This window comes from Coregonus lavaretus (assembly GCF_964263955.1).
Source record: "Coregonus lavaretus genome assembly, chromosome: 3".
In the NCBI taxonomy this organism is placed as follows: domain Eukaryota; kingdom Metazoa; phylum Chordata; class Actinopteri; order Salmoniformes; family Salmonidae; genus Coregonus; species Coregonus lavaretus.
In genome coordinates this window covers 28,112,496-28,128,836 of record NC_139990.1, presented here as the reverse complement: position 1 = coordinate 28,128,836, position 16,341 = coordinate 28,112,496, and the positions used below count along the sequence as shown (strand labels likewise).

General features: G+C 42.0%; 1 protein-coding gene across 1 annotated transcript; it reads left to right on the top strand.

The window, feature by feature from the left end:
* Positions 1 to 7,127: 7,127 nt before the first annotated feature.
* Positions 7,128 to 16,131, top strand: LOC311119403 (proteasome subunit beta type-2-like). The gene is made up of 6 exons (XM_084157739.1): positions 7,128 to 7,327; positions 8,021 to 8,143; positions 8,349 to 8,419; positions 15,078 to 15,240; positions 15,540 to 15,589; positions 15,940 to 16,131. The coding sequence occupies exons 1-6, from the start codon at positions 7,237 to 7,239 to the stop codon at positions 16,042 to 16,044; spliced, it is 603 nt and encodes a 200-aa protein (XP_084013865.1). The 5' UTR covers positions 7,128 to 7,236; the 3' UTR covers positions 16,045 to 16,131.
* Positions 16,132 to 16,341: the final 210 nt, after the last annotated feature.

Sequence of the window (16,341 nt, the reverse complement as noted above, 5' to 3'; positions counted from 1 at the left end):
GGCTTATGTTCTAAAGCTTATCGTCTCTCCTGGACGCAGGCATGACAGTGAAAGTGTGAGAGAATTAACATATTTATCTGTTGTTTATTGGCTTTTAAGCTGGATGTATGTAGGGCATCAAACCGGGAAGCGTCTGGGATAACCAGCCAATACGTTTGTTTGTTCTGTTATTGTCCTGTGTACAAACACCGTTTCCAAAAAGCGCAGAGAAACAGTACACCGGTAGAACAAAACCTTATTTTGAGGATATACAATCACCATGATGGAATTAGGCTATGTATTTACAGTGAAGTTAAAATGCAAAGGGAAACGTTACCTATAGGCCTATAGCCTATAAAATGAGATGTGATGGTCATTTTATTCGGGCTTGTTACCTATTCTGCCCTACTAAGCAAAAGAGCAGTAACTGCACATTAATTGGCCTCAACACCACAAAGGGCCAATTCAAGCAAATGTTTATTTTGTGTCTCTCTGTAAGGAACAAAGTTTTCTTGGATGCACATTCTAACTAAAATCGGTATTCTGCGCAGTGTCTAACGTTAAACACCGTGCCCTCACCCTGAACACATTTCTTCGTCTCAGCGACACTGTATAATAGGTTCGCGGCACGGCGGGACACGAGGCATGTGTGACGGGGGCCCTGCTGGGCGCGAACTGCGGCACCGGTGAAAGAGCACCCTGCCCGGGGAGAAGCACACGCATGGGAGGGCTGCGGGACACGCCACTGTCTCTCTCCTCGAGCAGAACTGCTAATTTTGTCGGTTAAAACGAGTGAAGATAACGTTAGCAACGCAGTTTGAGGCGTTTTCTTCCAAATTATCGCGGGCGAGATAGAGGTGCACACAGCTGTGGCTCGTGTCACCCAAATCGGTGTCAAGTGTTTCCAAGTCTGTGTGACCCTGCGATATTCGCGAAACAACAATTCACCTGCTCATTAAACTCCAACAATTGACTGTATGGAATTTACATTTCAGACTTTTGGGGCCATTGTGTAGACATACTATCTGGCAACTTTGCCCCTCCGTGCGCGCATTCGTGCGTAACGTGTATTTCAATAGCAGTGGCGTTCTGCCTAAAACGCTAACCATTGTCAGAATTATATTTTATCTCAATGATATTGCCTTGATTTAGCCTACCCCCTGTAATTGTGAAAATCATGCATTGATCGATCATAGTCCAGGTCAGGCTAGTCCATCCCATGCGCATGATGGTGATTTTCAATTATTGTTTAAGTGTTTTTTTCCCCATCACTCCATCATGTCTTTTTCACATGACAATGACAATGACAACAAGCTTAACCCAACATGACACAGTATCCACACAGATAGAACAATGAGGGTTAGTTATACAAATCTTTCGAATCCTCGAGTAGGCCTATAAAACGGAGTGAAATATGAAAAATATATTATAGTCCAGCAGAGGGCGCCTATTCATCACATAGCCCCGTTGGTCACTTTTTAAATGAAATTCAATTGCGTCTTAAGAACACAAGGGGGCACTCTTCTGTATGATCCAATGAAGTACAGTAGCTTCAGTTCAGCCCCTGTGTTTTGTGTGTTGGACATAGAGGCCCCTACTACCCAGCGCTTTCTGATGAGTCCATAGAGCAGACTCTCTCTCCCCTCTCTTCTTTCTCTCCCTTTCTTCCCTCTGCCTGATGTAGTGTGACAGTGTGCTAGCCCCCAGCACTCTGTTGGTGTGGAAACAATCAGCTTTGACAGAAAGGGGGTGGTGGGGGATTGGGGGAGGGAGGGCAGGGGGCTGCGGCCTGCGGCCTGTGTATGATGAACTGGATAGAAAGACCTGTGGCCAAAAGAGAAAGAACAAACATACAGCGATAGATAGATAGATAGATAGATAGGTAGTTAGGTAGGTAGGTAGGTAGGTAGGTAGGTAGGTAGGTAGGTAGGTAGGTAGGTAGGTAGGTAGGTAGGTAGGTAGGTAGGTAGGTAGGTAGGTAGGTAGGTAGGTAGGTAGGTAGGTAGGTAGGTAGGTAGGTAGGTAGGTAGGTAGGTAGGTAGGTAGGTAGGTAGGTAGGTAGGTAGGTAGGTAGGTAGGTAGGTAGGTAGGTAGGGAGGTAGGTAGGTAGGTAGGTAGGTAGGTAGGTAGATAGATAGATAGATAGATAGATAGATAGATAGATAGATAGATAGATAGATAGATAGATAGATAGATAGATAGATAGATAGATAGATAGATAGATAGATAGATAGATAGATAGATAGATAGATAGATAGATAGATAGATAGATAGATAGATAGATAGATAGATAGATAGATAGATAGATAGATAGATAGATAGATAGATAGATAGATAGATAGATATGTTTACTGGTAATTAAGTATCTCATCACTTTTACCAAGGATCCACATACCAAATTGAAAATGAACTAATATTTCCCATGAGCCATTCAAACAGTATATATATATATATCCTTGAGTATGAAATTGTATGGGTGGTTTGAGTACTGTGCTTTTTCTTTGTTTCCCATTGAAAAACATATATTTTCTTGCTTTTATTGGTTAATTTCCAGCCAGGCTTTGAATAATTTTCTTTTATATATCAGTATCCACAGCAGTGAATTATTATTAAATTAATGAATGGAAAAGATCCTCATGGAAATACTAGGCACATTTTAATTCATGAACTGAATTTCAAACCACTTCCTGAATTGCCTAAATTGGAAATGGTTAGCAAATGCTCAAACTACCTTCAGTACAACTGGAGGGCTGTAGCTTACAACAGAAAGCACAAGTAGGCTATATCATTATAACCTTTACAGTACTGTGAGGATAGAAATTGTGCACAGAGCCTTAACAAAAGTGTTCATAGAGTGCTTTATAAATGCCAAGGAGAGTCAGGGATGGACAAGATACATATGTCCTTATATAGAGAATGGGAAGTGATCTTTGCATCACATGAAAATGAATTCATCCACACATTTTAAATTTGATTTTAATAAGATGTTGAAAATATTCGCGGTCAAATGTGTCAGAGGTCAAAAGACATACATGTTGTAAAGTTGCTATTGAAATGTAGGCTATGCCTAATAATAATACTATTCTCCATAAAGTAAACCACAATCTAGACTAGAGGCCTTATTGACAGATATCCTCATAGATTCATAATTCATAGAGGTCTGTTGAACATAAAATGGCCTAATTCAATTAAGTCATCATTCATCCTGACTAATGCATCATCATCTTAATGCATGTCATTGTAGGCCTACGTTGGCTGACATAAAATGATGACCCTAAATATGACCACACCAAGTTAGCCTATGCCGATACAGTGAGCCTATAGCTTTCAATTTGCTGACATGCCTGTGGAAATATTAGGCCTTCTGAAGTCCTGTATCACTGATCATTTGCCTGCCTGCTTGTCCAAGTCTGAGGGTTCTCTGGGGGTTCGCCAGGACTTTCTGAATGTGGGGGTCTGAGACTGAGAGCCTGTTGGTGGGGCCTGGGGTATAAGGTTCAGCTGCCTCGGCTGCTTTAACCAGCTAATAAATATGAAAACAGCGTGTTAAAACTTTTATTCGTTTTCTGATTGAAATGATTATCCCTTCTATAGAGTCCCATGTAAATCCCGAAACCTCATAAGGCCCAATGTTGTCCCATAAAACTGTGTCGGACAATAGAGGGAGAAAGGGGGCTTTTTCACGCATAAGGGGTTTTCACAAGAGCACATTGAGAGCAGCCCCTCCGTGACACGCCCATGGATTATGTGGCTGTCGGTGAAAGCGCTTCTAGGAGCGGCAGGTGTGTGTGCCAGGCACGGGGGTCGTGCGGCCGGCGACCGTAGGGGAGCTGGCTATGTCGAATGCGCGCAGCTGCCTGCAGGATTTTTTTCAGAGCTTGTCACTTCCATTTAACTTGCTCTTTTTCACCCCCTTGAGATGAAGTGGTCTCTCGTGCCCAGGTTCCCTCGACGTCCTCTCCCGGTTTAGATACGAAAGGGACCACTAAACGGTGACACCCCGACAACAAAAGCGAGCGGGGGCCACTACCCATCCCGCCTCAGCACCGTGAAATTGTGTATTAAACCGATAAGCTCTGCCACTGATACCGACCTCGCATTTCTTCAGGACCTATAATTGAATGCCAAAATCTAAGAAGGCAAGGTTAAACAAAGTCTTAACACAATAACTCTGTCTATTCCCTCGACACTTCTATTCAAGCCCCAGATTTCTAAATCATGATCCACCACATCATAGGCCAGTCTGTTGGTTAGTGTGAAATTGCTCTTGCAATATTGCAGTAACTTATCAAATAAAACAGGTTACAGTCTAGCCTACTCAGTCAATTAGGCTAGCTCACATATCCATGCGGATGTTGTCTAAATTCCCAAAGAAAAGTCTGTGTGTGAAGATCAAGAATCTTATCTCTGTAAATTGAACCATGTCAAAATGCTTGAGCCTCACAGCCACAAGCTCATCTTCCAGGCTGTTTTTATCTTTCAGTGTTTACAAAAAGACACGCATATTTATTGTTTTTTGTATGGTGAAACAGGGGCTTTAACCCATGTAGGCTATTCTCTCAAATGGTTTGCTCCATGCACCTTGATCCCTAATCTCTGTCGTTCAAACCATGTCCCATTCCAGCAGCTCTCCCCTTAGGGCAAGTTGGGTCCATACATAATCCTCCCAAACTCAGTCACGTGTCCCACTGGGGTTTGGCTAAAGTGCTATGTCTGTCAAAGCACAACATTGTCTGCTTTTCACACCATTTCTGGCAAAAAGGATTAATTCCCCCTATAAATACAAACAATAAGACTAAATAACAGCAACCATACAGTGTGTGTGTGTGTGTGTGTGTGTGTGTGTGTGTGTGTGTGTTAGAAGTATTGACTTAGTGTTTTGTGAAAATACATAGAAAAAACTACATCTGCTCAGTTCACTAATGTAATTCATCATTTTCTACTTGCTGTCTCGTGCGGCTTCAACCCATGAGCCTCTCTGCTGTATCCATGGCTGCCAAAATGGACAGTGCTGCAGCAGCAGCCAGTGAATAAAATGAAATATGAAATAGTGTGATAAACTGGTAGATAATAATCTTTCCATTAAACTTTCATCCCGGGCTAACTTAAATATTCAAGAGCCCAATTACATAGCTTGTATCTTTTTTCTTTAACAAGAGCAGTCAGGGTGAGTGTATCTCGCTTAAGGGTTCAGTGAGAGCATCATTACTGAGTGGTCACGGGGGAGTTGACCCATCTCTCATGTGCTGGGCAGAAACCAGACTGAGAGATGGAACAGGCTGGCTGATAGCTGTCTAAATAAAGGATAGACAGACAGAGAGGTGTATAGATTTTCCGGGCGGATAGTGGAAATATGTGTGCATTGTGATGTGTGCCACAAACAGTGTGCGTGTGCACGCCATTCTGATCTAGTCTCTCTCTCTCTCTCTCTCTCTCTCTCTCTCTCTCTCTCTCTCTCTCTCTCTCTCTCTCTCTCTCTCTCTCTCTCTCTCTCTACTCGCTCTCTGCTCTCTCGCTTTCTGTGTGTGTGTCAGTGTATTAGCAGTCAGAGCGCTGAAGCCCAGGGGCGATTCCTGTGTGTGCTTGCGATAAAGGGGAAAGGGAGGAAGTATATGGGGGGGGGGGGGGGGGGGGATAGTGTGTGTGTGGGGGGGGGGGGGGGGGTGATTGTGGAGGGGAGAGAAAGAGAGGATGAAGTTGGGGGGTTGTGCAGAGAGAAGGGGGGGTGTAGAGATATAAAGAAAGAGAGTATGAAGAAGGGGGTGAACAACTAGAAGAGCTGAGAGAGCTTCCTCTGTGCTGTCAGTGCTCCTGGATCATGTCCCCATTGGGCTCTCTCTCTCTTTCCCTCTCTCTCTCTTTCCCTCTCTCTCTTTCCATCTCTCTCTCTCTTTCCTTCTCTCCCTCCCTCCCTCCCTCCCTCCCTCTCTATTTCACAAAAAGAGGAGAAGAGTGTCTTGGCAGGGTAATTAAGAATGGCCTCTAAACACAGGAGTATGGCAGGAATGCTCCAGATGAAAGTAAATTATTAAAATAATTACAGGCTCAGAGCTGACGAGCCGGAGTGTGGGGTGGCCGCCGGACATTTGTCGGTAATTAGATAATTAATCTGAATGCAAATGATGAGCCCTAACGAAGCAGTCAAGCTGAACCAGCGACAACTGCCGAGAGTGAAATAAGTGGAGAGAGAGAGAAATATGAAAATGAGTATTAAATTATTATTAAATATCCAGCTTCCAAAGTCAGCCTGCCAACACACAAAGCTAACACACATCAGAATTGTAAATCAATAACTCTAGCACCCAGTTTCAGTGTAGCTTGTGCATAAAAAACTCCTCACATCTCTACATCTATAACTTTCACTCATTGTGACAAGTAGGCATGAATAACTTGTTAAAAATACACAAGCCTACAAAGGGTGCCTGACAGTCAGAGCTCAAGCAACTGCATAGCAATTTCTAATGTTATAAGGTGCATTTCAGAGAGCTCAAACTGGAGGCTTACAGAGCCCAGAGACACATAAAAAGACAGAAAACTAATGATGAGTAATGTTAAGATTTTCTGCAAGCAATTTAAAAGCATCTGCAAATTGTGTGTTTATGGCTTTCTAACCTGACTGTTTATCATTTTCTAACCTGCCATTCAGCAGGCTACAGAGTTGGGAGGTTGGGAGGGTTGGACAGAACAAACTGAACGAGCAATCCCACTTGAAAAACAAAGCAAACAGATATCATATTCAATAAAAAGACAAATGCATTATTCAATCTAAGATGTATTATAAAAAAAGAATTTTGCTTTTATGCAGAATGTGTGTCTGTGTCTCTTTTTCTGTCTCTTTCTGTCTGTGTGTTTTTTAAAATGTTTATTTGTTCTTTGATCTTGCTTTAGGCTATTAAACACCCCACTTTAATTTAATACAATTAAGTAGTCTGTATATTCCAGAGATACAGTAGATTGTGGTAAAATCATTTGCAGACCTGGGTCGTCATTAGTTACCACAGCCACAAAGTCATAAACCCCGCCCATTTCTACAATTTATCTTCTTAAAATCAGATTTTAAACCTACCCCTAACCACACTTTGTGGCTGTGGTAACTAGTGGAAACCCCAGACCCTGGTCACATGAGAAGGAGAAAAGCCTCATATTTCATGACGTCAACATTATGCGCCACTCATTCAAGTTTTGCTGTGTAATCTGAGTAAACGAACGAGGTTGCGTTGTTGCTCAGGCAAAACTTTACTTTAAAATTGTTACAGTATGGAATATTTGATCGGAATTCAGGGACAAGACTTTGTCCTAGTTGCTGCTGATAATGTTGCAGCCAACAGCATCGTTAAGATGAAACAGGGTATGACATTGCTCGTTTGCAGTTAGTTAGCCAGCTAGCTAACGTTATTTAGAACTCATTTGTAAAATGTTTAAAATCAGCAAAATGTCGTAAATATTTGTTTCATACATTTTTTGTTTTGAGTCATATGCTAAAAAATGTATTAGGATTGTTGTTACCTAGCTAGCTAAGCATACTAGTTTACATGTTATGAGTTAACAGTAGTTTAGCAAGCTAGTTAGCTAGTAAGCCTCCTCCCTGGCCAATGAGTCGAGATCAGAAAAGCGGACACTAGCTACCTAACTGATGTGGCTTCCAGTTATCACCAAAGTTTGTTTGATAACAATTGTGTTGGACTAGTTAGTAAGCTTGCTAACTTGCATGTCCACAAACACCAAACAGTGATTTGCAGATTCGCGCTAGCTACCTAAAAAGGCTAGCCAGTGTGCCTGCCAGCCATCTAGCTAACTCGCTTCATTCAATTGTGAAAGTGAAAGTCAGCGAGGAGTGCACGCACAACAGCAGGCCCAGATTACTATCAAAATGACTTTCAATATTTTCCGCTAAGTAAAAAAATCTGAAAGAGTAGAACTATTTGTAATCAAACTAACTTCAAGAATGTATTATTTTGCTTTAGTATTTCCATACATCATGTTGAACATGTCACTGGAGTGTATGTGATTAAATAACGAACACCTTGTCTGTCGACCTCAGACCAAGACAAGATGTTCAAGCTGAGCGATAAGATTCTGTTGCTATGTGTGGGAGAGGCAGGAGACACAGTACAGTTTGCGGAGTATATTCAGAAGAATATTCAGCTGTACAAAATGAGGAATGGTAAGTGCCACCCATTTCTTGTTTCTCTGGTGTCAAAATAAAGATGGCCTAGTACTACTTGTGCCACCACCACTGACATGTGGATTCAATACTCGTTACGAATATTGAATGAACATTTAATTTATTAATGTTTTCCCCCCGGTTATGTGCTACCCAATGGTGACTTCTGATAGGGCATTCCTTTCATTTTGACTCTGTCTTTCAGGTTATGAACTCAGTCCAACAGCTGCAGCCAACTTCACACGCAAGAACCTTGCAGACTACCTTCGAAGCAGGGTAATTATTTAATGTGGACCAATGCTTTTTTTATTTCCAATGTAGCCCAGCCTACCATACTACGATACTCCTAAATTGCTCTGTGCTATTGCCACTTAGCCTATGTCTAGGCAGGGCAAACACGTTTTGGTGATTTCTGGTATGTCATCAAAATAAATAAATCACAGCACATTTTTGAACTCATTCAGCAGTTTTTCCTGAATAAGTACAATACCGTTGGAAGTTAATGTTGAAAGTTCAATTTATACTTATCAAAAATATAAACGCAACATGCAATCATTTCAACGATTTAATTGAGTTGAGGTTCATATAATGAAATCAGTCAATTTAAGTAAATACATTTAATCAAATCAAATTTTATTTGTCACATGCGCCGAATACAACAGGTGAAACTTACAGTGAAATGCTTACTTACAAGCCCTTAACCAACAATGCAGTTTTAAGAAAGAATACCAAAAAAAACACACACAAAAATACAATATAAAATAATACGAAATGAAAGTAACAAATAATTAAAGAGCAGCAGTAAAAATAACAATAGCGAGGCTATATACTGGGGGTACCAGTACCGAGTCAATGTGCGGGGGCAACGGTTAGTCGAGGTAATTGAGGTGTAGCCCAGCCTACAGGTCCTAATCTATGGATTTCACATAACTGGGCAGGGGCGCAGCCATGGGTGGGCCTGGGAGGGCATAATCCCACCCCTTCGGAGCCAGGCCCAACCACTGGGGGCAGGTGTACGTACTGCCAAATAATCTAAAACGACGTTGGATGCAGTTTATGGTAGATAAATGAACATCTCTGGCAACAGCTCTGGGGGACATTCGTGCAGTCAGCATGCCAATTGCATGCTCCCTCAACTTGTGACATCTGTGGCATTGTGTTGTGTGACAAAACTGCACATTTGAATGGCCTTTTATTGTCCCCAGCACAAGGTGCACCTGGGTAATGATCATGCTGTTTAATCAGCTCCTTGATATGCCACACCTGTCAGGTGGATGGATTATCTTGGCAAAGGAGAAATGCTCACTAACAGGGATGTAAACAAATTGTGCTCAAAATTTGAGAGAAATAAGCTTTTTGTGCATATGGAACATTTCTGGGACCTTTTATTTTAGCTAATGGAACATGGGACCAACACTTAACATGTTGCCTTCAGTATATATTCCTAAAATTTAAATTGAAAATGATGATACTTCCTGTTGACATGAGATATTGATAAATAGCCCAATGTCAAAACACAGTTTTAAAGTGTCCAAGTCAATATCCAATATACAGAAACAGTTTGTGATATATTGAAAACATAATCATAAAATGTACTATCTACACATACATGTGCAACAATAGTGATCATATTACTTGTCTTTTTTTTAATGAACACCTTATAAACTGCACACGCACCAAAAACCATGTTATTTTGTCAAGTGGCAATAAATCACTGATCAATTGGGGGGGGGAAACCACATGGAAACTGGATATAGTTTTACATAACTGGTTAGAGGAAAACCTGCATAGCACAGTCGGCTACATTTTGGAATGTTGCATTTTAATAAGGGGGTCACCAAAACAGAAAGAAAAACACAACACTGTGTTGTCAATCATGCCTATCGATTATCACGTTGAAATCAATTGCGCAAGAGGGGGAAGAAGAGGTTGCACGTCCTGTTAAAACTAACACCGCTCAAAAACCACACAGAATCTGGGAATAATGTGTATATCGCTGGTTAGAGGGCCATTTGTAGATGACAGCTAGCTACATTTTGAAGTGTTGCATTTTGATTCAAGTAGGTCGCCAATGCGGAAAGTGAAAGGCAACACTTTTTTTGTTAATTACTTCCATCGATATCACGCTGAAATCAGGGGGCAAACATTTGCGGTGTAGCGCTCTTTAAACTAACACTATTCAAAGGCTACAGAAACAGAACCAAAAAAGTAATAATTTTGTTTCAAATTAAAGTTCTGACCACCCAAAAAAAGTACTGGTTTGTATCGTTCCTTTTTTAACCTGGGAAATCAAGTTTTTTTTTACATTTAGCTCATTAAATTACAATCAGTGCGGATAGTTAAGGCAAGCTAGTTGTTTACATGGGTGATAGACATACAAGTGTAGCAAATGGCTCAAGATGCAACTGAACTTTTGTGGGTGGGGAGGGAGCGAGAGTGGGTAGAGGAGGCGGCTTGAAGCGCTGGGCATCTTGTTATGACATGTATTATATGAATTAGGTCCACAGAATTATACCTAGGAGGAGCGGCTTCTATGGAGGAACTTTGAATGTCCTTTGAGCTAGCTAGCTAACAAGCTTGTGTGTGCAGAGAGGCACCAGAATTAAAAACACGTCTTCTTTTTATATGTCGTTAATGAATCCAACGTGATAAGTAGGCCTATAGTATCCTTAATTAGCATTGAAAAGTTAATCCACTCTTCTCTAGCTATAGTGTCAAAAAAGTAGGCCATTGCCACTTTAAGAATAATGCATTTTTAGGCCTTGCTAATGCATTGATAGTCAAATTATTACTACATTCTAAAATATGTGATCTATATACAAAAAAAACAGTCCGACAGCTAGATCCAGGATTCTTACAGGGTTCAAGTTCAATGTCTAATTTAACTGATTAATACTTAATATATGATATATATGATATAACTACAACTTACACTGCCATAAATGTAAGGACAGAAAAGTAATGTTTTATGTCACACGATTTTGGACAAATCTTTTAAGACACCAACCATGAGAAAGGGTTAAACAGGTGAATTTTATTAAATATACCTATGTTCCCCCCTTATAGCTTAATGTAATGACATGAAAAAAATTGGCAGATAATATCAATGACTTATCAACATCTATAACAAGTTGTCCAGCGTAGGAAATCCTCACTGGTACCCTAGTTTATAGAAAGACCTATAGACACTTTGTTGTGGCACTATAAAAAAATGCCTGGAACATAAAATAACGTTATTAACTGGCTCCCATGCTTTTAAAATAACGGTTCTGTTCCGGAACAGTATGGATCACTTTCGTTCCGTTTCTGTTCCTTGAAGAATGTTGTTATTTTCCTGTTTTCGGTTCTGATCCCTGAACCGCTTCCAGCCCCTGGTTTTAAGCGCTTGATCATGTGTCATCGTGTTGACTATAAACGTTTATACTAACATCACCAATCTCAGGTTTTAAAAAAAAAGGATGTGTAATTCCCCCCAATTCGATGTGGTCAAAACGTCAGCTTGTGTAATGTAGTAACACATACTGTCCACATGAAAAGTAGCGTAATATACAATAATTAGATATGACAAAATAATCTTAATTTAGGATAGTGAATGAAGCAAACGCACAGATTTGTTCAATAATCACATAGCTATATTTCTCACTAGTTTAACCATTTTAAAGATTTAAAAAATGCTCGTAAGCACAATTTAACCAGGAACTCTAGACTAGAGCGTCCATAGGGTCTGTGCAGCAGGCTGAATGTTTGACGTCCCTACTATGTCACATATTCAGGTAGGAATTCAGTCTAACGGACCTGCGACACTTAACTTTTGCAGCGCGTGAAACATTCCCATTGTTTTCGATGAAAACTGGGCACAAGCATGCTTGCCTCTTCCAGTGAAGCAGCTATAAAACCTACTGCTGTCATGACGCGCTAGTGAACCACATGTTACACTCATTTTGTCTCTGTTGTGTACCTCTACTATATCAGTTTGAGATGTGGGCAGCGAGTTTATTTTGACTGATCCAGAGACATTTGTCTAGGTTGTGAATTGGCCTAAGTGTCACTCCAGTCTCAAGGGCACACAACACCTGCGGCAGAAATGTAATAATGCAACCCACCGGGTCCCTGTCCTACCACTCCCTGGAGTGAAGCATTGAACGTGTGTGTTTGTGTGTGTGCGAGAAGGAAAGTGTGGGAAGAACACGGGTGTCAAGTCTCCTCGTATCCATCCCTCTAAATCTCATCTGGTTGCGGCGAGGTTAATATGTTAGGAAGAGTGCAGCCGCTGCCTGTCACAATAGCAGAAGGATGAAAATAATTACAAAAAACAATTAGTGGGGCTGAGGAGGGAATGTGGGACACAAGGAGGGGGGAGCCGAGGGAGTGGGAGGCTAGAAAGGGGGCAGTCCCAAGGGCTTTGAACTAGACCCAGAAGTCAACATGGCACAGAAGGGCGTGTGCAAGCGGGAGTCGGTGTTACAGTTTGGCTGATGCTGGTTCAATATGTGCTTTAGATATTGGATAACATTACAACATATTTCGAAATTCATGCCTGCCCAAAGGCAGTAATATCATTATTTTGTACCCTGTGGTACAAATATATCCTTGTTTATGTATATTGAATTTCCATACGCGGTTCTCGCAGGGCTTCCAAAAGTATTGAGAATTTTGTATTTAAAGCAGTTTCTTCTCGACATCCCACACCTTCCTTTAGCTGTGCTCTCCAATTCACACCCACCCCAGAGTATATGGACGTGCACATATGTTATATAAACATGTTTTCCACTCCTTCCGGAGCATTTATGAATGTTGTTTCTCTCTCGTCCACCTGAGTGGAGGGTCGCTAAGCTGTTAAGTGAAGAGGATGTCTCTTGTGGTTTGAAACCTCAGGGGATGAGTGGTGGTGATAGAGCTTGGCATTGGGGGGGGATCATGCACTGTGTACCTACCAGGAATCCAGAATAACAACTGGGCCTCTCGATAACCCCAGGTGTGAGCACCAAGCTTCAGAGATGGTATGAGAGAAGGGAAGCCAGAAGTCAACTGCATTATGTATTTCAAAAACTCTATTCTTAAAATAGACAGCACAGCCACTGTTCTCGTTTAAAATGGTGATGGACTTTACAGGCTTTCTCAGTCATATGTAGCCTGTTGGGTTGTATCCAAAAGAACAACTAAGCCCTCTTCATTATTTAAAGATTTAGCAAAAAGACCACGGCAACAGTTTGTCTGGTGCTAGTGTTGCATATGGGGTTTTCTTTTTTAGTACAGCACGGTCACAAATAATTACTAGTGCCATATTGCACATGACTCCCCTGTTCCAGCACAGATGAACAATTAATACAGCAGATTGAGGGGAAATGCCAATAAAGAGAACATGTCCTGGGGCACGGTGCAAAGAGGAGGAGGGAAGGAAAGAGGGAGCGAGCGCTGGCACGTGGAAGAGGAGATGGAGAATGAGCGGGGCTGATTTACTACGGTTCACTTCTTTCATCACCAGACCCAACCATACATCCTTCCTTTTTAGTTGAATGCCTAATACAGTTGGACACCCCATCTCTGGTGTGTGTGTGTGATGAGGTTCTTTTGAAGACGTATGTGTTTGTGACTTGGCGTGAGTTCAGGTGCTGGATTTAACAAGCCTGCTGGCTGGAGGCTGGTGCCCTCTGAGGTGACATGTGGAGGAAGGGTTATTTTGATGCCAGCTCCAGCACTGTATTGTTACGTTGTAACCTGTGAGACAGGTGTCGCTCGGGTGAGTGGGGGTGACGCCACTGGGGTGTTCCGGGGCACACCAATGGGTTCAGGCATGGCCTGGCAAGACACACACAGGGAGCATGGTAAGTCAGCCTTTCTTTCCACTCTTGCAAGGGTCTCACACACACACATACACAAATTGATACTAGGGGCAGGTGTTCAGATTACAGTAGGTTACTGCAGCTCAGGTGGTGTCACATTAGACATCCACTGTGTCTCTCTCCCTCTCTCTAGGACTGGGTTCATATGCAAAGCTTAGCTGCTGAATTGTAGCATTCGTTTCGTAGCATCAGTGTGTTTAACTCATTTTAACTGGAAACTCTACAATTGTCAAACGTCAATCCAGGGCGCGACGCCATGACTGCTTTCTGAAACTTCAATTTGTCCTGATAGAGGGATTATAACAAGGAGGGAGGCTAGTGAAAGGGGAATATTGCGAACGCGGAGAAGAGATTGAAACGGAGTGGCTAGAAGGGTAAAAAGTAATTTAAGGGAAAGGGAAGGAGAGAGGGAGACAACTTCAGAAGTTTTTAATGAGCCCTGGCGTTACTCCAGGGCATAGGGTGAAGGCGGGAGTAGGGGGGGAGAGGAGGGAGGCGATGGAGGGAGCAGCGGGGGTCCGTTTCCCAGCAGATGTCACACTGCCAGTGACACCACCACCCCCCCCTCCTCAGTCCTCTCCGACACCCCTCCCACCTAACCCAGGTCGCGGCAGTTTCACACCCCTTCCCGTACTCTTGTACGGCTGCTGCTGTTGTTTTATCTCCCAAAATCAAAGCTATTAATAGCAGCGATGTTTGAACAAGCTGAAGTGCCGCTTCAGTGTCTGTGGCACCCAGCTTGTGCATTGATAGTTTAGTGTGCTGACCATAGAGAGAAATCATTAGAGAAAGTGTATTATGAAATAATTTAGTCTCTATGGTACTGACTATTGGTCGCTGTCGTAGCACCAACCTTGGAGGGTAATAACAGAGGAAGAGAAAACGGCACATTGTTGTTCGGATGTGGACAAATAATTGTATTGTGTGTATTATAATTTTGTGTTTATCGTCCATCACATCCCCATCGTGAGAAAATGGTCATAACACGATAATATCAAGATATCGCGATAATATGGTTATAGTATCGCAATAATAATCACAATTGTTTTCCATATCTTCACTGACCCATGCCTCTTCTCTTCTCTCACCAGACTCCCTACCATGTGAACCTGTTGCTGGCTGGGTTTGATGAGACAGACGGCCCAGGGCTCTACTACATGGACCACCTGTCTGCTCTTGCCAAAGCCCCCTTCGCTGCCCATGGCTACGGAGCCTACCTCACCCTGTCCATCCTCGACCGCTACTACAGACCAGGTGGGATCTCTATCTCTTTCTCCATCCACATCTTTTACTGTTCCTCTATTTTATTGCCCTCTTTATATCTCCTTTTTGTCCTCTTTCTGCCTCCGTCTCTCACTATCTTCTGTTCTAATCCTCTTGTCTGTTTCCCCTATTTTCTCTCTCTGTATTCTTCACTCTCTCAACACTGTAACTTAATATTAAATGATTGAAGAGTTATTGTATTTAAGTTAAACTTCATCCGAACGTGAAGCTAACCATATTTCTCTCTCTTCCTGTCTCCCTCTATCTCTCTAATCACTTTCATGCTTCAGATCTGACTCGTGATGAAGCTATGGACCTGCTGAAGAAGTGCATTGAGGAGGTGAGCTCGGTTCTTTTATCTGAATAATAATGGCAGTGTGCTTCATCACCACCTTCTCATTAGTTTGTTTCAAGTCATCACATTTGGAAATGTTGCTGTGATGCTCATTGTAGTTGGATAATCACACTCAGCAGTCGGGTGCATGTTACTTTAATTTGTCAAATTGAGATGTCTTTATATTAGAAAAATGACATTTTGTGTAATTTTGAGAGAACTGTTCAATGAACAGAAAATATCAGCCATAACATGCAAATAGCTTTTTCTCCTATATTCCAGTGCCGCCACTTGCATTGGTGTGATATGACTCATGACCTAACTAACTCCCCTCCCTCTCTCTCTTTCTCCTCCAGCTGAACAAGCGCTTCATCCTCAACCTGCCCTCCTTTAGCGTCCGTTTGATTGACAAGGACGGCATCCATGACCTGGAGAAGCTTACCCCTGTGGGCGCCAAGTGACCGCTCACTGCTTACCCCTAATGCCCACATTTTTGTACCGTAGACCTTGCTCTTTATGTTCCAATAAAACGTGACGCGCTGTTGAGATATCTTTGTCCTCGTGGTGCTTTCCTCAGTGTCCCCTATAAAGAGAACAGCCTTCTGGCTGTGTACACTGTAATCTGTGTGCGCGCCTCTGTGTTTTATGTGTCCTGTACGTGCATAGTCGACCATGAGAAAGTGAAAAGCCATATGATCAGAAATGAATAATGATTATAACATGGAATTTAAATAATATATTTATAATAATGATGGACC